Source organism: Salmo salar, chromosome ssa16 (assembly GCF_905237065.1).
Source record: "Salmo salar chromosome ssa16, Ssal_v3.1, whole genome shotgun sequence".
Lineage (NCBI taxonomy): Eukaryota > Metazoa > Chordata > Actinopteri > Salmoniformes > Salmonidae > Salmo > Salmo salar.
In genome coordinates, this window is record NC_059457.1 from 42,544,242 (window position 1) to 42,566,723 (window position 22,482).

Below are 22,482 nucleotides of genomic sequence, written 5' to 3' on the forward strand. Positions count from 1 at the left end.
AGAAAGACACATTTTACTACACTATATGGAATTGTTTTAAGAAGGTCATACCAAGGATCATTTAGCTATATGATTTAGAATTTTAAGACCCCTTCAAGTATTAAAAAAAGATAACATTTTTTTAATGAAAATTGTAATTTGACCTTCAATTTGCTATTAACCCATACAAAGTCATTGAATTACAGATTCACTACAAGGAACGATAGATACTCCTCCCCAAATATCTAAAGGAAGTTTTACATGTATTTAACCCCTTATTTCTGGCACTAAACTATCTCCATATACAGTACCTGTCAAAAGGTACTACTCATACCAGGGTTTTTCTTTATTTTTACTGTTTTCTACATTGTAGAATAATAGTGAAGACATCAAAAACTATGAAATAACACATATGGAATCATGTAGTAACCAAAAAAAGTGTTAAACAAATGAAAATATATTTTACATTTGAGATTCTTCAAAGTAGCCACCCTTTGCCTTGATGACAGCTTTAGTGTATAGCCTAAAGTGTTCGGACGCTACAGACAGAAGTCGGCAGATTGACTGTACTGACTTCAGACGAGACCCAAGACGCTTCTTGTAGAGCAAAATGGAGAACACCATCGAGTTTGTGAGAGTCTCATCGTTCCATAGAGGGGTCATAGTAGTTTGTAGGCCAAACCGTTCGGACGCTACAGGCAATTTTGTGAGAAGACCGATTTTCGGGATGTCTCATGGTCTGACAAACACTGCTCAAGCCCTGTCACCTTTCACTGCAGATACGGAAGTGCAACATCAGTGGATGCGGTGGATTGAGATGTATCCAATGCAAAAAAAAACATATCTCTAGCTTAAACTGACATTTTTATAGGGATTTATTATTATTATGCTAAATTAGATTTCAGCGGGGCCGCAAAATCGACTCTATGGGGTTTTAAAGTCACCATTGGTTAAGGTAAAATCCGTCAGAGGTTTCCATCCTCTCCTTCAACTGAGTCAGGAATGACACCTGGGTGACACTGAGTTAGGGACTGGGTGTATTGATACACCATCCAAAGTGTAATTAATAACTTGACCATGCTCAAAGGGATATTCAATGTCTGTTTTTGTTTACCCATCTACCAATTTTGGGGTGGCAGGTAGCCTGGTGGTTAGAGTGTTGGGCCAGTAACCGAAAGGTAAAAATATGTCGTTCTGCCTCTGTTCCTAGGCCGTCATTGTAAATAAGAATGTGTTCTTAACTGACTTGCCTGGTTAAATAAAATAAAAAAATTGGTGTCCTTTGCGAGGCATTGGAAAACCTCCCTGGTCTTTGTGGTTGAATCTGTTTTTGAAATTCACTGCCCTGAGGGACCTTATGTGTGGGGTACAGAGATAAGGTAGTAATTAAAACATCAAGTTAAACACTATTATTGCAAACAGAGTGAGTCCTGAAACTTGTTAAGCACATTTTTACTCCTGAACTTATTTAGGCTTGCCATAACAAAGGGGTAGAATACTTATTGACTCAAGACATTTCACCTTTTCCTTTTTAATTAACTTGTAAAAAAAAATTATATTATGAAATATTGTGTGTAAGCCAATGACACAAAATCTGAATTTAATCCATTTTAAATTCAGGCTGTAACAACAAAATGTGAATACTTTCTGAAGGCACTGCATATGCCAATCCCACAGCCAGGAAATATTTTACTATATCAGGGCCAGGTATTCCCCCAGGGGTACACGCAATGCCGTCAGGGGTACGCCAAATAAAATGTGATTCACAATTATTTTATTGTTATATATATATATATATAAAACCTCACATACATTTCATATTTACATTTTTTAAACGTTGTTTTTCCTTCACATTTTCAAACAGTCCATTTATATTTTTCAACAGGGCTATACATTTGGGTAAGGTTTTTTTCTTGCCAGAGTAGCCTCGTTTCACTGTTAAAAATAAAATTAAACCATCTAGTGTTCAGCGAATGATGCCACTTGGGTACACTGCAGCATCCACTGAGAGGTTCTTGCTGCCAAGGGAATGCCTGACAGCTTGAAAGATGTTTTGGACACTATAGTGAAAATGGTTAACTTTGTTAAAGCAAGGCCCCTGAACTCTCGTGTATTTTCTGCACTATGCAATGATATGGGCAGTGACCATGTAACGCTTTTACACATACAGAAGTACGCTGGTTATCAAGGGGCAAAGTATTGACACATGTTTTTGAATTGAGAGATGAGCTTAAAGTTTTCTTTACTGACCATAAATTTCACTTGTCTGACCGCTTGCATGATGACTAGTTTCTCACATGACTGGCCTATCTGGGTGATGTTTTTTCTCACCTGAATGATCTGAATCTAGGATTATAGGGACTCTCCGCAATTATATTCAATATGCGGGTCAAAATTGAGGCTATGATTAAGATGTTGGAGCTTTTTTCTGTCTGCATTAACAAGGACAACACACAGGTATTTCCATCATTGTAGGATTTTTTTGTGTGCAAATTTACTCAAGCTTACGGACAATGTCAAATGTGATATAGCGAAGCACCTGAGTGAGTTGGGTGCGCGATTACGCAGGTACTTTCCCAAAACAGATGACAAACAACTGGATTCGTTATCCCTTTCATGCCCTGCCTCCAGTCCACTTATCGATATCTGAACAAGAGAGCCTCATCAAAATTGCAACAAGCGGTTCTGTGAAAATTTAATTTAATCAGAAGCCACTGCAAAATTTCTGGATTGGGCTGCGCTCAGAGTATCCTGGCTTGGCAAATTGGGCTGTTAAGACACTGATGCCCTTTGCGACCACGTACCTATGTGAGAGTGGATTCTCGGCCCTCACTAGCATGACAACTAAATACAGGCACAGACTGTGTGTGGAAAATGATTTAAGACTGAGACTCTCTCCAATACAACCCAACATTGCAGAGTTATGTGCATCCTTTCAAGCACACCCTTCTCATGAACCTGTGGGGAGTTATTCACAATTTTCGATGAACAAATAAGGTTTTATATGTAAGATGGTTAAATAAAAGAGCAAAATCATTGATTATTATTATATTATTATTTGTGCCCTGGTCCTATAAGAGCTCTTTGTCACTTCCCACGAGCCGGGTTGTGACCAACAACCTGTGTGTGTGGCAGGCTTACAATGATGGCAAAAAACAACATTTGAGAGTGCGCTGACCCTGGTGCTAGAGGGGGTACGCAGCTGGAGGTTGAATGTTTTAAGGGGTACGGGACTATACAAAGTTTGGGAACCACTGATCTAGACAATGTATCTCAATCACTCCCAAACACATTGAAGATCATAGATTATTTTATAACTTGAAAAAAGCTGAATTTAATTAAATCAGCCCTACTGAATCTCAAGACCCCGATGGAGGACTCCATCTCTAATTATGAAATCCCAATTGTTTGCCATTTAAAATATTTAGGAGTATATATAAATAAAAATAGAAAAACCCTTAAATGAGTACCGTAATTTCCGGACTATTAAGCGCACCTGAATATAAGCCGCACCCAATGAATAAAAAATATATATATTATTTGGAACATAAATAAGCCGCACATGTCTATAAGCCGCAGGTGCCTACCGGTACATTGAAACAAATTAACTTTACACAGGCTTTAATGAAACACGGCTTGTAACAAAAATAAATAGGCTTTAACGAAACACGACTTGTAACAAAAAATAAAACATTAGCAGTAAGCTTTAGTTGTCTTTTTGCACTGAGTCAATTCCTCACGCTGCTGTTTCCAACGTCTTATCGACTCATTAAGACCAAGCTCCCGTGCAGCAGCTCCATTTCCTTTTCCAACAGCCAGATCAATCGCCTTCAACTTGAAAGCTGCATCATATGCATTTCTCTGCGTCTTTACCATGATGAGGGTGACAAAATGACTACCGTAATCAGAATGATGGGAAGTTTGAGAGCGCTCGATTTAATCTAAACAGTAAACAAAAAAGTTGTTTGACCTTAACCCGTTCGTCAATTTCACTGGTCTAATGAAAGCTTCATGCCGCCAAAAAACTGAGCACGTCACAGAATGTGTTTTTTGGAGAAAAAAAAATTGAAAGCGTGGGGAAAAAGCGTGGGGAAAAAACGTGGGAAAAAAGTTCAAAGCGTGGGAAAAAAGTTGCGGCTTATAGTCCGGAATTTACGGTAGTTGTGTCCGAACTTTTGACTGGTAATGCATTTCCTTCTTTAGATAAAACCATTGCCAAAAACTTTAATAGAACCCTCAATTTAATTTCAGTAGATAGAATAATATCCCAGTTGCTTTAACCGGCAGAATATCTATTGTCAAAATGAATATATTACCACGGCTGAATTTCTGTTGTTCAATGCTTCCCATGGCTCCTCCCTTCTGGCTATTTGGATAAAATTCATAGTGCCTTCAGAAAGTATTCAGACCCCTTGAGTTTTTCCACATTTTGTTAGGTTACAGCCTTATTCTAAAAATTATTTAAATATATATTTTTTCTCATCAATCTACACACAATACCCCATAATGACAAAGCAAAAACAGGTTTTTACTACAGGTTTTTATACTTGGGGGAGTTTCTCCGATTCTTCTCTGCAGAACCTCAAGCTCTGTCAGGTTGGATGGGGAGCGTAGCTGCACAGCTATTTTCAGGTCTCTCCAGAGATGTTAGATCGGGTTCAAGTCCGGGCTCTGGCTGGGCCACTCAAGACCGAAGCCACTCCTGCGTTGTCTTGGCTGTGTGGTTAGGGTCGTTGTCCTGTTGGAAGGTGAACGTTTGCCCCAGTCTGAAGTCCTGAGCAGGTTTTCATTAAGGATGTCTCTGTACTTTGCTCTTTTCATCTTTGCCTCGATCCTGACTAGTCTCCCAGTCCCTGTCGCTGAAAAACATCCCCACAGCATGATGCTGCCACCACCATGCTTCACCGTAATGATGGTGCCAGATTTCCTCCAGACTTGACACTTGGCATTCTGGCCAAAGAGTTCAATCTTGGTTTCATCAGACCAGAGAATCTTCTTTCTCAAGTCTTTAGGTGCCTTTTGGCAAACTCCAAGCGGGCGTGCATGTGACTTTTACTGAAGAGTGGCTTCCGTCTGGCCACTCTACCATAAAGACCTGATTGGTGGAGTGCTGCAGAGATGGTTGTCATTCTGGAAGGTTCTACCATCTTCACAGAGGAACTCTAGAGCTCTGTCAGAGTGACCATCAGGTTTTTGGTCACCTCCATGACCAAGGCACTTCTCCCCCGATTGCTCAGTTTGGCCAGGTGGCTTGCTCCACGAAGAGTCTTGGTGGTTTCAAACTTCTTCCATTTAAGAATGATGGAGGCCACTGTGTTCTTGGGGACATTCAATGCTGCAGACATTTTTTGGTACACTTCCCCAGATCTGTGCCTCGACAGAATGCTGTCTCGGAGCTCTACAGACAATTCCTTCGACCTCATGGCTTAGTTTTTGCTCTGACATGTACTGTCAACTGTGGTACCTTATATAGACATGTGTGTGCCTTTCCAAATCATGTCCAATCAATTGAATTTACCACAGGTGGACTCCAATCAAGTTGTTGAAACATCTCAAGGATGATCAATGGAAAAAGGATGCACCTGAGCTTAATTTCGAGACTCATAGCAAAGGGTCTGAATACTTATGTAAATAAAGATCTGTTTTTTATTTTTAATACATTTGCAAACATTTCTAAAAAGCTGTTTTCGCTTTGTCATTATGGGGTATTTTTTTATTTTATCAATTTTAGAATAAGGATGTGCCATGCTGCTGCTCCAGTTTCAACTGTTCTGCCTGCGGCTATGGAACCCTGACCTGTTCACCGGACGTGCTACCTGTCCCAGACCTGCTGTTTTCAACTCTCTAGAGACAGCAGGAGCGGTAGAGATACTCTCAATGATCGGCTATGAAAAGCCAACTGACATTTACTCCTGAGGTGCTGACCTGTTGCACCCTCGACAACCACTGTGATTATTATTATTTGACCCTACTGGTCATTTATGAACACTTGAACATCTTGGCCATGTTCTGTTATAATCTCCACCCGGCACAGCCAGAAGAGGACTGGCCACCCCTCATAGCCTGGTTCCTCTCTCGGTTTCTTCCTAGGTTCTGGCCTTTCTAGGGAGTTTTTCCTAGCCACCGTGCTTCTACACCTGCATTGCTTGCTGTTTGGGGTTTTAGGCTGGGTTTCTGTACAGCACTTTGTGACATCAGCTGATGAATTTGATTGATACCGTAACAAAATGTGGAAAAAGTCAAGGGGTCTGAATACTTTCCGAAGGCACTGTATATGGCAAGTTAAACAATCTTGGAAAAAGGGAAGGATGTAGGAGGACTATCCGTACCAAGCTTTAAATGGTATTTCCAGCTATGATGGCCTATGGAGTCCCTTGAAAAACCCAACTACCGAACCATCCAATGATGCGATTTATAAATAAATGATCCTGAAAGGACTGATCTCTATAATATATAAACAACTTTTGGAACGCTCATATTATGAGATAGCCATTAAAAAAGTATGGTCCACAGATCTAATTGAATCTGAACAACCCTGTAACTGGAACAGAACATGGAAAAATATGACCTTGGCATCCCTTAATCCGAACCATCAATTTATCAATTTTAAGTTTGTTCACAGACTATTTAACACCAAGGAAACATTTTACGATGAAATGGAGAATGCGGGCTGATTTTGTACCTGCAACCCCTCCCTCTGGGAAAAAAATACTAAACTAAATAAAAAGTTGGTCACAATAATTTTTTTAATTATTTTACCCAGTCTCTGGAAAGCGTCCGACATAGCCTGGTTCTTAGCCATGTCGATGAGGCCTCGACCCAGACAGAAGTGGGGGAAGATCAGGAAGACTTTCTTTAGGATCTTGTTGATATCGTTCAAATGCTGAAAAGCAGACAGACGAGTTCATGTCTGAATACCATAGTAAAAGAACATTCAAATCTGATTTGTTAATCTGCAGCCATGTTTTCTTCCAGTAACACTGGGAAACATTTTGCAATTGTAGTGGTACAAGCAAGTTGAAAAAACAACATTTAAAGTAGTACACTGTTGTACCATGTAACCAGACAGCCTCAGCTGACCTAGTGTTGGTTGTAAATCTAAATATCAGCAGAGCCATGAGACTAATCAGTAGCCCTGATATAATATCATAGTCAAGTGCATGACCCACCTGATCTACGAACAGCTCCAAGACAAAGGTGGCTATGCTGCCGTTGATGCCGATGAAGAGGTTGATTGAGGTGAGGACAACATAAGCAGTGCTGGGGACACTGAATAGGAAGGAGGCTGGATACATGAGAGGAGTGATAGACCAGCTGAAATGGAGGATAGAGAAATTCTAATCAGTAAGAAGGAATTTGTTTCGTAATGCACCATGAACTTTGCTAAGAACAACTCTGTAACATTCTTTAAAGGAGACCTCAGCTATTGAAATAAAATAAACATTGATATGACCACTCAACCAAACATACTGTCGTAGTGATGTTTGAAAATATAAATCATAATTTTTATAATTGTTTATTACTGAATGTAATGAAGTGCACATACAACATCATTAGTAATGAGTACAATGATAACAAAACCACCAGTGTCCATGGCCCTTACCCATAAAGCAAGAGCAACAGGACCAGAGCAGGGAGGTTTGTTTCAGACACATAGGACTGTTGCTGGAAGCAAATGAAGATGAGGACCACCATAGTGGCCGGGACTGTATAGTTCAGCTGGGAGAAAGTAAAAGGCCAGTTAAGTACAATTCAATAGAGATGAGACTTATCCCCTGGGTCCAGTTTTTCAAAAGTTATCTATTAGGGATTTCACCTATCGGATATGGTTAAATGCATAGAAATATAATGAATAGAACAAGTCAAGTCAATGATTCGGCCATTCTATTTCTATGCATTTAATCTTATCCGATAGGCGAAATCCAGATCGATAACTTTAAAAACAATTGTGCCCTGGAGTTACAGTACGTGCCACTGAATGATAGAGAGACAAGGATTGAAAGGAGACGTTTTACTGTCAACATTATCAGGCTTCTGAAACGTAGACAATACATGCCTACTTTCATTCCCCTTGTGTCTCTTTTTCATCACTTATGAATAATATAGGTTATTTATCTTAAATGTGTTGTTTTCTATTGTTAGGTATTACTGCACTGTTGGAGCTAGAAACACAAGCATTTCGCTACACCTGCGATAACATCTGCAAAATGTGTACACAACCAATAAAATTGTATTTGATATGATTTGATATAAAGTTGATATTTGAGCCAAAACTCAAGGTAACTAGTGAATAAGGCTCTGGAGTGTACCTTTTATATTAGTGCTAACAAAACGGGTATCAGTTAAGCCTATCAGGATGGTGGGAGACTGACCATGTCCCAGGTGAAGTTAGCCAGCCAGTAGAGAATGGGCCGGACTCCGCTGACAAACTGAAGGTGCTTGGCTTTGCTGACCCTCTCCTCGATGAGAAACAGCACAAAGCTCGCCGGCACAAAGGACATGGAGAAGATCACACAGATGGACACCAGAACATCTACTGAGGTGGTCATCCTGAAAACAGAGAGGTAATGAGTATGGTAAGCACAATTTATTCTGTATTTTGATAGCAGAAATGATTAGTCACTTAAGGCCAGTGTGGTATCATGTTTTCCTACCTATCACATTTTCATACTAACAGTACTCAACCTGCTCTGTACAGTACAATTATTGTCTAATAGTGCTTACAACAAGCAATTCCAAAAAGAGGGATTTGATTCGCTCCGACACACTAAGCTTAGGCTTAATCAACAATGGGACTTCTTGGTGTGAATTGAATAGGAAACTAGAGAGAAAGAGAGACAGAGAGCTTACATGGCAATTTCAGTGAGCTGTTCCTTGGTGAGGTTGAGAGGGTGGTTGTAGGCGGTTATGCCATACTTCATTCGCTCTGGCCCTGGGGGCAGGCTGGCACGGAGCAGGCCATTGTTCATGACATTGACAAACGATGCCATGGCGTGCCAACCCTTGTTGTTATACCACACCTAGCAGGGGTGAGGTAGAGCTTAGGTAACAGTGAAACAAAACACACAGATGCACATGCATACACACACCCACAGGTGCTCACACACACACTCATCCTTTGACCTCTCACCTTAACATTGTTCTGACTATTGAGTCCACCCAGAAACTCTGGTAGGCGACCGAGGAGCTGATTTAATGAGCTATTCTGTGAGAAAGAGAGAACCAGACATTAAATAGAAACAACAAAGAAACTAAGAGGAAACCTGACGTTGAGGGTGTAAAAGATTTCAACTCCTACCTGTGCCACTTTGTAACGTGATCGTATAGACATGACTGAGTCCTCCATTTGGTAGGCCTGTGGGACAGCCTGAGTACCTCTGCCCCCCAGAGAGAAGCCCCCATATCTATAACAGAAACAGACATCACATTTACATCAGAGTAGATGGAATGTAATGTATTAGTAATCTCTCTTGGACAGCATCTGACTAAATTATGCAAGATTTTAGTTGTGGGATAACCGAGACTGGGGCTGTAGACAAGTGATGTCTATGATTTACATGGTGAGTAAGTATCCCACTCCACTTACCTGAATTCATTGATCCACTTCTTAGTGGCTGAAGTTAGGCTGAAACCGTAAGAGTGTAAGAAGAAATGAATTTGTAAGGTGGAAAAACAGATTTAATCACAGTAATACTTTCTAACAAAGATAATAATCAAGTGAGAGGTGTAAGATACCTTTTCTTCATTATCTGAGGGTAAGTCTTGACCAGGTAGTCCGAGATATTGCGGCCGGTCATATTCTGCAGGATATCCCCTGTCAATCTCTGGACCTGTGGAACATAGAAACAAGTTCCAGTACACACAACAGTATGTGGATATTTAGGTATTGGATATTTATTTAGGCAGGTAGCTAAGTCATTGAGAACAAATTCTCATATTTTAATGAAAGTCTGTCATAGGAGATTAGTTACAGTACCATTATTTATGCAATGTTTAACCACTGAGAACAAAGTAACAGTATATATAATGCAATGTTTAACTATAGCGAAGAATAAAGTAAAAGTGTTTATTATGAGGTATTGACCTGTGGAGGGGGGATGCCTCCGGCTCCTTCGGGGCAGTCTGGTAGCATCCTGCGGACCTCCTCAGAGCTGCACTCACAGTCAGGAGATGGCTTGTCTGCAGTCCAGTTGCCCCTGTTGAAGAGCTGCCAGGTGGAGTAGAGAATCTGGGGCCTCATGAACATGCCTTCCTCCTCCTGCAAACACTGAGGATCCCTGCAGGGGACACATCCCAGCGTGAAAATACGCAACGACACCCAATCGAGCAAACATAAGCCCAACTTAAATCTCTTATGTTCATGCTAATATGCACTGTCCCTCCAGAAGTGTCCTTGGGAAAAGTCAATAGCACTAAGTCACAAGTCATGTGGGGAACCTGGTGAATGACAGGTCCATAATAGAATGAACCCTCTTTCTCATAAAAACACACCTTTACGCGCAAATGAACTGAGAATACATTGAGACAACAGAAAAAACCTTGTTGGTAATGCCGATAATGAAGATAAAGTGGTTTACACTTTAAAATGATAACACATTGGTGTCTGCTTTCCTTTGTGGTTGCAACTGGACTAGCCAGGTAACACAGTGTTGTGTTCCACAGTACGTGTTGCTTTAGTAGAGGAGAGAAGCGAGGAGAAGGCCTTACATGCTGTTTTCCATGCACTTGGTTCCAAATCCAGGCCGGTCCAGAAGGGCATCCAGCAGATTCTGAATGGCAGGATCCCCAGGGGCATCGTTGCTGGAAAGAGGACACCACACAGATAAGGTTCAATACAAACAAAGAAAAATAGGAAGACAAACCAGAATCTGGCAACATGGGAACAACTGACTCCTTGAAGCTCCAGTCCAAACATTTATTAGAATGTTAATCTGATAATTGCCATTCAAGACTACAGCTGTAGGATCTTAATCTGATCACCCTGTTGCAGGAGAACTAAAACTTGTAGTATATTTGAGGTTTAAAAAGGCTTCTGTAGTTTGTCATTTTCAGACTTGATTTTCCCTTACGAAAAATATATTAACCCCTACAAAAATGTCCAATAATTATAATCCACATAATAATTCACATTTCCTGTTGCTGCAGGATTATTTTCCTGCTGTAGCAAACTGGCTCATATTAAGATCCTACATCTGTACTTGAAATCGATAGATGTAGGTCTTTACCTGAAGAAGGTGTACTGTTCCCCGTACATCCAGGGCTGTAGCTGGAGCGAGGGGTACTTTCCGAACGGAGGGACGATGAGGCTGAAAAGGAGAGCGATCAACACAAACACAGCAGGCAGCACGATCTGAAACACAAGGACATGGTGTCACAATAGCCTGTCATTGGTCTCTCTTCATTGCATCACATGCTTGTATTTTAGTTCATATCAGACCTTTTATTTGATAAGGTCAACTGATTGAGAATAAAGTTTATGAGTCTGCACCTGAGCGAAGAAGCCCCTGCGACTGCGGAGGGCATACAGCCACCTCTTGATGAAGAGCGCACGCAGCTGCTGCCACGTCAAACCCCAACCGGTCAGAGGGACACCGCCATGGCCATCCCCACTCAGCAGGTCTGTCTCCTGGGGCTCTGTGTGCAGGAAAGGCCCAAGCATGGTGGAGAGAAAGAAACACATTGTTCATTGAGCCAAACGACTCTTATTCCAACTGCTGCAGTTAGGGTTAGGGGTAGAGAGCTGTGCTTCTGAAAAAAAGGAAGTTAAAGGCCCACTACTGTAGGTACCTTGCTTGCGAAGCCGTTTTCTTCCTGGCAGCAGTGCAAAGAAAGAGAGTCAGAAAGGAGGACAGACCATGTTAAATAACAACACAGGAAGACTGTGTTTCTAGGCGTGTTTCTATGTGTGTGTGTGTGATTATGCTTTCCCTTGTGTTTACCTGGATCCTCAGATGGCTCTCCAGACAAGCCCTGTCCTTGACCCTGCCCATGGGGTGTGTCGGCTTGTCCTGGGCTGTCCTCTGGGTCCACGTCCACCCCTGTCTCCTCAGCCACTCTCAGAAAGATCTACAGGAACAGATTACATTTTTTTTACATCTTCTGCCTTGTGTGTTAGAATCAAGTAGATAAATGTCATGTTTCAATTAAGCAATAAGGCCCGAGGGGGTGTGGTATATGGCCAGTATACTACGGCTAAGGGCTGCTCTTATGAACGACGCAACGTTTTTTGGCCATATACCACAAAGCCAGAGGTGCCTTATTGCTATTATAAACTGGTGACCAATGTAATTAGAGCAGTAAAAATAAATGTTTTGTCACACCCGTGGTATACAGTCTGATACACCACGGCTGTCAGCCAATCACTCAGGGCTCACAGTTTATAATAACTAATAGAGAACTCAGAAAACAAAAATGCTAAATTCTGGGGAGAGAAAGGATCTGCTTGGAGCCAACCTACTGACTTATCAAACGGGATCTTTTCTGGTAATCGTGGTAAGCTGGCAGCCTAAGCACATTACCGTGACAGTAACTCCGCAAATATACTATTCCGGGTAAACCCTGCTTAATCTAGTTAAAGCTGGGTTTTAACTGTTCACAAGAGGTTCAATGGACAGCTTGTAAATACAGGTCAGTTTAGTGCAGTCATGACTATATTTAGGACGAGCTTCATGTAACTTTGGCCTGTTACACGCTAGTGTCTACGTAATATAGTGCTTAGAGCAATTTCTGACACAAAGCCTCTTTAAGCCCTAAATGTGTGTGAGAGAGACTGTGTGTGTGTTATGTGTGTGCTAATGCCTGTGTGTGTGTGAGAGAGAGAGAGTAGCCAATTATAAGCAAGCATGCTGACCTTATGGCCTCTTGGCCAGCATGGGCTCCGGTCCAACCCCCCCCCCACCCACCCACCCAAGCTGTGCCTTTGTAGTGTGTGTGTGTGTGCGCGTATATTTGTGTGTGTGTATACAGTGCATTCGGAAAGTATTGACTTTTTAATTCCGTTACAGCGTTATTCTAAAATTGATTAAATTATATTTTTCCCCAGCAATCTACACAAAATAGCCCATAATGACATTTTTGCAAATGTATTAAAATTCAAAACAGAAATACCTTATTTACATAAGTATACAGACCCTTCACTATGAGACTCGAAATTGAGCTCAGGTGCATCCTGTTTCAATTAATCATCCTTGAGATGTTTCTACAACTTGATTGGAGTCCACCTGTAGTTGTAACGGCTGTTGTCGTAATGAGACCAAAATGCAAGCGGGATGTGGTTACTCATCTTTTTAATGTAAAGAATGAAGCAAACACGGAAAAACAATAAACAATAACGACTCACGACAGGCTAAACATACAAAAATAATAGCAGTGCAAGCGCAACTACCCACAATTAACAAACAAAACACATCCCTATATATAGGACTCTCAATCAAAGGCAACTACAAACACCTGCCTTCAATTGAGAGTCCAACACCCAATTACCTAACATAGAAATTACTAAACTAGAAAGAACATAGAAATACAAAAACATAGAACATAACCCAAAACCCAGAAATAATAAATCAAACACCCTTCTAAACAAACCACCACCCCGAACCACATAAAACAAATACCCTCTGCCACGTCCTGACCAAACTACAATCACAAATAACCCCTATACTGGTCAGGACGTGACAGTACCCCCCCCTAAAGGTGCATACCCCGGATGCACCTCAAAATTAAAAAATAAATAAATAAACCCCTAACTAAAGGGAGGGAAGGGAGGGTGGCTGCCGTCAACGACGCCACCTGTGCTACACCCCCCGTCCCCAACCCACCAATACTGGAGGTGGCTCAGGTGCGGGACGTGGACCACGCTCCACCCTTGGCTTAGCCCACTTTGGTGGCTCCCCTGGCTGCGCCCGGCTGGCGGGCGGCTCTGGCGGCTCCGGACTGGCGGGCGGCTCTGGCGGCTCTGGCGGTTCCGGACAGTGGGCCGTCTCCCCTGGTTCCGGACACCCTGGACGAGGCACTGTTGCCGGACACCCTGGACGAGGCACTGTTGCCGGACACCCTGGACGAGGCACTGACACTCTGGACGAGGCACTGTTGCCGGACACTCTGGACGAGGCACTGTTGCCGGACACTCTGGACGAGGCACTGTTGCCGGACACTCTGGACGAGGCACTGTTGCCGGACACTCTGGATGAGGCACTGTTGCCGGACACTCTGGACGAGGCACTGGAAGCCTGATGCGTGGTGCTGGTAGTGGAGGTACCAGCCTGGGGACACGCACCTCAGGGCTAGTGCGAGGAGCGGGAACAGGCTGAGTTAGAGTGGGCTGACGCACTGGAAGCCTGATGCGTGGTGCTGGTACAGGACGTGCCAGCCTGGAGACACGCACCTCAGGGCTAGTGCGAGGAGCGGGAACAGGCTGAGTTGGACTGGGCTGACTCACTGGAAGCTTGATGCGTGGTGCTGGTACTGGACGTGCCAGCCTGGAGACACGCACCTCAAGGCTAGTGCGTGTAGCGGGAAACACTGGACCGTAGAGGCGCACTGGCGGTCTCGAGCGCAGGACTGGCATCACCCCTACTGGCTGGATGCCCACTTTCCCCTGGCACATGCGGGGCGCTGGTACTGCGCGTACCGGCATGAAAATACCCGGCCTCGTCACAGCACCCATCACCCCAAAGCACGGGACCTGTCCAGTCAATGGTCGTTTGGAAAAAACACGGGGATTTGGCTTGGGACTTAATCCTCGCCCAGCCAAACTACCCGTGTGCCCCCCCCCAAAAAAAATATTGGGGCTGCCTCTCGTGCTCTACCTGCCTCCCAGGCAGGTTATCACAGTGGTCCAATAATTGTTCCCATGTCCAGTCAATTCTTGACTCCAACACCTCCAGCGACCAAGATGCCATCTCCTCCCGAGCGCGTTGCTTCCTCCACTCCAGGTGCTGCTCCCTATAGTCCACCCGTAATCCCCTTTGCTCCTTTCTACGCTGCTTGGTCCATTTTTGGTGGGTAGTTCTGTAACGGCTGTCGTCGTAATGAGACCAAAATGCAAGCGGGATGTGGATACTCATCTTTTTAATGTAAAGAATGAAGCAAACACGGAAAAACAATAAACAATAACGACTCACGACAGGCTAACAGGCTAAACATACAAAAATAATAGCAGTGCTAGCGCAACTACCCACAATTAACAAAGAAAACACATCCCTATATATAGGACTCTCAATCAAAGGCAACTACAAACACCTGCCTTCAATTGAGAGTCCAACACCCAATTACCTAACATAGAAATTACTAAACTAGAAAGAACATAGAAATACAAAAACATAGAACATAACCCAAAACCCGGAAATAATAAATCAAACACCCTTCTAAACAAACCACCACCCCGAACCACATAAAACAAATACCCTCTGCCACGTCCTGACCAAACTACAATAACAAATAACCCCTATACTGGTCAGGACGTGACAGTAGTAAAATCAATTGATTGGATTTGGAAAGGCCCACACACCTGTCTATATAAGGTCCCACAGTTGACAGTGCATGTCAGAGCAAAAACAAGCCATGAGGTCGAAGGAATTGTCCGTAGAGCTATAAGACAGGATTGTGTCGAGGCACAGATCTGTGGAAGGGTACCAATAAATGTCTGTCGCATTGAAGGTCCCCAAGAACACAATGGCCTCCATCATTCTTAAATGGAAGAAGTTTTGAACCACCAAGACTTCCTAGAGCTGGCCGCCCAGCCAATTTGAGCAAACGGGGGAGGAGGGCCTTGGTCAGGGAGGTGACCAAGAACACGATGGTCACTCTGACAAGAGCTCTAAAGTTCCTCTGTGGAGATGGGAAAACCTTCCAGAAAGACAACCATCTCTGCAGTATGCCACCAATCAGGTCTTTATGGTAGAATGGCCATACGGAAGCCCCTCCTCAGTAAAAGGCACCTAAAGGACTCTCAAACCATGAGAAACAAGATTCTCTGGTCTGATGAAATCAAGATTGAACTCTTTGGCCTGAACAAATGGCGTTGGCAGCATCATGCTGTGGTGATGTTTTTCAGCGACAGGGACTGGGAGACTAGTCAGGATTGAGGGAAAGTACAGGGAGATCCTTGATGAAAACCTGTTCCAGAGCGCTCAGGACCTCAGACTGGGACGAATGTTCACCTTCCAACAGGACAAGGACCCTAAGCACACAGCCAAGACAACACAGGAAAGGCTTCAGGACAAGTCGCTGAATGTCCTTGAGTGGCCCAGCCAGAGCCCGGACTTGAACCTGATCTAACATCTCTGGAGAGACCTGAAAATAGCAGTGCAGCGACGTTCCCCATCCAACCTGACAGAGCTTGAGAGGATCTACAGAGAAGAATGAGAGAAACTCCCCAAATATAGGTGTGCCAAACTTGTAACGTCATACCCAAGAAGGCTCAAGGCTGTAATAACTGCCAAAGGTGCTTCAACAAAGTACTGAGTAAAGGGTCTGAATACTTATGTAAATGTGATATCAGTTTTATTTATTTTTTCTATGCTTTGTCATTATGGGGTATTGTGTGTAGATTGATAAGGACAAAAACAATTTAATCCATTTTAGAGTAAGGCTGTAATGTAACAAAATGTGGAAAAAGTCAAGGGGTCTGAATACTTTCCGAATGCACTATATATGTGTATCTCCTTTTCCTCACCTCCTCCAGGGTGGTGTCAGACAGGCCGTAGCTGGTGATGCCCAGATCAGCCTGCCTCCTGTCAAGCTCTGTGAGGAAGATGGCCAGACTGCTGTCCTCTGCCGACTTCTGGGGCAGGTTGATGACCGCCTCACGCCCCACGTCCTCCACCAGCTGCGCCCCGGGGATGTGACGCTGCGCCAGGGTCAACAGGGCAGCAAGGTCTGCGGGGGGGAGGAAGCAGGAGGGAGAAAGAATAACTATCAGAGGTTTGAAACTTCACTGTCCAGAAACATGCCCTAACCCCACACTAGATACTTGTGTAGACCTATCTGATCCCCTCAGATCAGTCTGTAGGGGGGGTAGAGGCTCGCCATTGGGTTAGCTATGGACGAACAGAACAGCCAAGCGAATGGTTGTTTTTTCAGGTGTCTGCAATAATGGCGAGCTGTCAACACACAGCTAGCAGGATGTCACTAAGTGACTTTGGGTTGGAGACCCTACCTGAGCCGCTAACATCACTGCCCAGACCTGTGTCATCACTCATGGAGGAGTCGCTGTCCTGAAATACAGAGGGAGAACCAATAAGCAAATGGGTCATAGTTCAGTGACAAAAATAATGACCTTTAGCATCCCACAGTATACATAGCCCTATTGCGATAGTCTACAATAACCTCCTCATCTCCTCTCTGAAGTAAATGAGACAAGGAGAGACTTTTGACTATTAAGATGCACTGGTAAAATGGTCTGCAGGGCCCATATTCACAAAGTGTCTCAGCGTTAGAGTGCTGATGTAGAATTAGTTTGGTTTTTTAGATCTTAATTATGAGGACAGGGGGACCTGTTCCTAGATCAGAAATCATATTCTGATTCGCTTTGTGAATAAGGACTCAGCACAACGTATTCCTGAGAACATTTCATTTGCAGGGGTATACAATCTCTCACTCACCTTTGTGGCAGGGGGCAGTTTGGTAGCGCTGGCGCTACTGGGGGTTCGAGTATCCAGTCCCTCCTTCTTGACGACGGTGAGGTAGTAGCCCGTCCCCAGCTTGGCCTTGAGGAAGAGGGGGGAGCCGCAGCAGCACAGCTTCCCCTGGGAGATGATGGCTATGCGGTCTCCGAGAAGGTCAGCCTCATCCATGTAGTGGGTGGAGAGGATGATGGTGCGATCTGATGGAGAGAGAAGGAAAAGGAGAAAAAGAGAGCGAAAAGAGCTAGTAGATTAAATAGTATTCAATTTAATTATATTTCACCTGGATTGACATGAAATGGTAAACTCCGCCACCAAGTTAGACCAGGGATCTCTGGAAATCCTGGGAATTTTGGCAAAGTTCATGGAAAATGTTGCAACCCTTGACACAGTTCAGGGCTAACCTTTGCGGTACTTGAGTAGCAGGTCCCAAATGCCTCGACGGGAGTAGGGGTCCACCCCAGCTGTGGGCTCATCCAGGACCACCACCTTCGAACCCCCCACAAATGCTATGGCCACCGACAGCTTCCTCTGCATACCACCTGAGAGTAGAGGCAGACAGGGGGCGAGCGAGAAAGACAGACACAGAGAGAGAGAGAGTATGGTATTATATATGTAGTGGCTGTTGAAGGATATATTATATTGTAAAGTATACAGCTGAAGGCCATATATGTAATGGATGTTGAGTAGTAGAGGGAGGGAGCCATACCAGACAGGTTCCTGGTCTGTTCGTGGCGTTTGTACAGCAGGCCCACATCCTCCAGGAGAGTGTCCAACTCCTTCCTCACCTCATCGCCTGATAGGCCCTTCAGACGACCATAGAACCACACATGCTCCTCTACGGTCAGACTATGCAAGAATAACAAGGTTAGTCAGAGGGCTGATTAAGTAACATCAAACTCTTTTACATGTACAGGGGGTAAATGTTTTAAGATGGAGCCTGAGGGGCAAGAGATTAAGTGAATGGGGCCTTTCGTTATCTTGATTCCCTCTAGTGATTATTCATCTTTGTCATTGTTATATCAGTTATATAATGGTGCAATATGCAGAAATTGCTCCGTCATTTCCTGATTTCTAAAATTCGAATAGTCTGCCCTAATTTCAATTTATGTGACAAAACAATAATCACTGGACCATCTAAACCGCTGTGAAATATATTTCAATAACCAAAAATATAGTATTTTCAGCTGGTGTACAAAACTAAAAGCAAAAGACGCAAAAACGAAACTTAAGAACGGGAAGCATAGAAATAGCACACATAGAACAGATCTACTGCTTCTTAAACTTTCTTCAATGAGAATGACAGATCTATAACTCACATTACTCAACATGTCCAAAAAGTTAAATATTGCAGCTTTAACATTACCAAGGAATTCATTTATGTCGGAAGATAGAAAACAAGCACCACAGATAAATGGAGTCAACATGGTATGCACTACAATATAATGAAATAGGATAAATTACTTAATGACATGTATTCAAGAGATAGAGTAGAAATATTAGGGAAAGGGGGATAACTAGTCAGTTGTACAACTGAATGCCTTCAACTGAAATGTGTCTTCCACATTTAACCCAACCCCTCTGAATCAGAGAAGTTCGGGGGGCTGCATTAATCGACATCCGTGTCCTCGGTGCCCGGGGAACGGTGCCTTGCTCAGGGGCAGAACGACAGATTTTTAACTTGTCTGCTCGGGGATTCGATCCAGCAACCTTTCGGTTACTGACCCAACGCTCTAACCACTAGGCACCTGCAGCAGGGGCTTACATGTCAAAAAGGACATTGTGCTGAGGACACACTCCCAGGGTCTTCCTGATGATGTCCATGTCAGTGCGGATGTCCATGCCCTTAATGTACACAGTCCCAGCCGTGGGGGGAAACAGACCCGTCAGGATAGACCTGTCAATGGAAATTAACTGTGTATTTTAGCACGATAACCCTAAATTAGAGGTTCATAGAACATTCATAAGCAATACATAATCAGTACAATGGCCCTCGATTAGCGCGCCAGTACGTACCACATTTATAAGCAATACAAAACACCTACTATACATAAGCACCACATTCATTTCTATGTGTCTAATGTAGGTGTAGGTTTACATGGTGGTGTTGGCTGTTGTACTCCATTTTAAAACATTCTATATTGATTCAATGGTTCTTAAAGCACAGCCCTTACATGGTGGTTGTTTTGCCAGCACCGTTGTGCCCCAGGAAGGAGGTGATCTGCCCTTCATAGAACTTGAGATTGAGGTGGTTGACTGCCAGCTTGGCACCTTGCTTGTAGATTTTTACCAGGTTGCGGATGGCCACACCAAGTATGAGGTGAGAGGGGTCGGCTTCGATGCAATCTGAGACAGGTACAGAGATGGAACCTCAGGACCATAAAATGGTGTCCGTTTTTTTACATCATATGTAGTGTGTGTTTTTCTTACCTCCTCCCTGTCCTCTGGGAGCCGGAGGGATGGGCATGCCGGCCTCTAGAGGAATTCCTCCCCAATAGTTCAAACTGAACACGAAGTTCCATGGCCTGGGGACCCCATATTCACCTGGACAAAAGATCCCAACAACGTGTGTTTAGTCATACCAGTATAAGTGCAGTTTTACTATCTGCAAAGGTGCACTGGCATTGCAGTTATATGTTCATTATAATATGTATTTTAATATGCACGTCTATACAAAATGGCATGAAACCATAGAGCAGTTAGAAACAAAATGTATTTCCTTACCTGGGAAAACAGCTTCAATGTACCAGGTGGCCAGAGCGTAGATACATGCATCAATATGCAGCATGATTATGGAAGTGGTGAAATTGTAGGTGTCTCCCTCCATGGGGCTGGAGTGCAGGTTGAACCACTGGATGCCCACTCCTTGTTCCTCGTACTGGGAGAAATACTCACAGCCAAAGCCAAAGGCCACAGGAGAAAACAGGCTCTGTTGGGAGAGATGAGAATCTCAATGGATACTGTAGTACTACCAGAATGGATGGGTTCATTTCAAATATTTATACAGGTGATACCATTGACATTCCAAACCTCATTCAAAAGAGCGACTTATCAGCAGCAAGTAATGGGTTTAATACAGTACCATAATCATTCTTCCTTATAAACAAAAAACGACTCATGCAAACCTAAACAAAACACAACAAAGAGAATGTGTAACATGATGACTCACTGCTAGGACACGGTGTGTGGTGGTGAGAATGTGTAACATGATGACTCACTGCTAGGACACGGTGTGTGGTGGTGAGGTGGTCTCTCCAGGCCACACACAGCACATAGGGCAGGTAGAGGGCGAAGTAGATGAGGCCTCCGCAGGCAGCTGCCAGGTTGGCCCGGGAGAAGAAGGTGCTGATGAGGAAACACTGCATGATGGTGGCCGTAGCGAAGGCCGTCAGGAAGAAGAACACCACAGCCGGGTTGCTGTAGGGCAGGATGTCCCCCCACTGGAGGAAGAGAACACAATACAGGAAGAGATGAGGAGGGTGAGACGACAGGGATACACCTCTGTGATGTTTCATTGTTTTAGTACTATATCTTAGTGTGTCCCTAATGCAATGCCTTAAAACTATACAGAGTGCTGTAATGAACCTAGTCATTAATCCAGGGCATTATTCTAGGACAACTGCATAGCTGTGATGTGAATACTTTTCAGTCCTGCCAAAAGACTGCAGATACAAAATGGCTGGATAATTGGCTTGATAGCATCTAAAGCAAAAAAACAAGCTGTGCATGGTCTCAGGCAAAATAAACAAGTGACTAAATTATCAACACAAGGCTATCGCTGGTTGAAAACTGTTTTCTGCCCTTCCCAAAATATAGAATTTGTAGATAATTGGCCCTCTTTCTGGGACTCACCCACAAACAGGACCAATTCTGGCCTGTTGAGGAGTGAGGGACTCCATCCTAGCTGGAGGGGTGCTCTCATCTTATCTACGAACACAGACAGGGCTCTAACTCCTCTAGCTCCACAAAGAGATAGCCTGCTGCCTGGCCTGCACCCTGTTAGCCAGTCTGCCAGCTTAGTGGAGTCTGCCACTAGCACAGTCAGCTCAGCTATCCCTATTGAGACCGTGTCTGTGCCTCGACCTAGTTTGGGCAAAACTAAACATGGCGGTGTTCACCTTAGCAATCTCACTGGAATAAAGACCTCCTCCATTCCTGCCATTATTGAAAGAGATTGCGATACCTCACATCTCAAAATAGGGATACTTAATGTTAGATCCCTCACTTCCAAGGCAGTTATAGTCAATGAACTAATCACTGATCATAATCTTGATCCTGACTGAAACATGTCTTAAGCCTGATGAATTTACTGTGTTAAATGAGGCCTCACCTCTTGGTTACACTAGTGACCATATCTCCCGCGCATCCCGCAAAGGTGTTGCTAACATTTACGATAGCAAATTTCAATTTACAAAAAACCCCTGACGTATTCGTCTTTTGAGCTTCTAGTCATGAAATCTATGCAGCCTACTCAATCACTTTTTATAGCTACTGTTTACAGGCCTCCTGGCCCATATACAGCGTTCCTCACTGAGTTCCCTGAATTCCTATTGGACTTTGTAGTCATGGCAGATAATATTCAAATTTTTGGTGACTTTAATATTCACATGGAAAAGTCCACAGACCCACTCCAAAAGGCTTTCGGAGCCATCATCGATTCAGTGGATTTGTCCAACATGTCTCCGGACCTACCCACTGCCACAGTCATACTCTGGACTTAGTTTTGTCCCATGGAATAAATGTTGTGGATCTTAATGTTTTTCCTCATAATCCTGGACTATCGGACCACCATTTTATTATGTTTGCAATCGCAACAAATAATCTGCTCAGACCCCAACCAAGGATCATCAAAAGCCGTGCTATAAATTCTCGGACAACC

At 43.6% G+C, this 22,482-nt stretch overlaps 1 protein-coding gene across 2 annotated transcripts in view; it reads right to left on the bottom strand.

Annotated features, from left to right (window-relative positions):
• abca7 (ATP-binding cassette, sub-family A (ABC1), member 7) overlaps nt 1-22,482 on the bottom strand; it is a 42,484-nt gene that overhangs the window by 5,072 nt on the left and 14,930 nt on the right. Inside the window, exons 16-40 of one of the 2 annotated variants that reach the window (XM_014149316.2) lie at nt 20,822-21,043; nt 20,328-20,532; nt 20,034-20,147; nt 19,778-19,949; nt 19,369-19,500; nt 18,313-18,452; nt 18,008-18,145; nt 17,583-17,803; nt 17,138-17,195; nt 16,655-16,857; nt 11,919-12,045; nt 11,767-11,790; nt 11,468-11,613; nt 11,205-11,329; nt 10,687-10,779; nt 10,064-10,256; nt 9,715-9,809; nt 9,566-9,604; nt 9,278-9,383; nt 9,110-9,184; nt 8,830-8,999; nt 8,352-8,529; nt 7,583-7,698; nt 7,149-7,293; nt 6,739-6,862 (exon numbers count right to left, since the gene is read on the bottom strand). In XM_014149316.2, coding sequence (XP_014004791.2) covers nt 6,739-6,862; nt 7,149-7,293; nt 7,583-7,698; nt 8,352-8,529; nt 8,830-8,999; nt 9,110-9,184; nt 9,278-9,383; nt 9,566-9,604; nt 9,715-9,809; nt 10,064-10,256; nt 10,687-10,779; nt 11,205-11,329; nt 11,468-11,613; nt 11,767-11,790; nt 11,919-12,045; nt 16,655-16,857; nt 17,138-17,195; nt 17,583-17,803; nt 18,008-18,145; nt 18,313-18,452; nt 19,369-19,500; nt 19,778-19,949; nt 20,034-20,147; nt 20,328-20,532; nt 20,822-21,043 — 3,361 coding nt within the window. The remainder of the gene's footprint in view (nt 1-6,738; nt 6,863-7,148; nt 7,294-7,582; nt 7,699-8,351; nt 8,530-8,829; nt 9,000-9,109; nt 9,185-9,277; nt 9,384-9,565; nt 9,605-9,714; nt 9,810-10,063; nt 10,257-10,686; nt 10,780-11,204; nt 11,330-11,467; nt 11,614-11,766; nt 11,791-11,918; nt 12,046-16,654; nt 16,858-17,137; nt 17,196-17,582; nt 17,804-18,007; nt 18,146-18,312; nt 18,453-19,368; nt 19,501-19,777; nt 19,950-20,033; nt 20,148-20,327; nt 20,533-20,821; nt 21,044-22,482) is intronic. The other variant, XM_014149317.2, reaches the window with a different exon arrangement.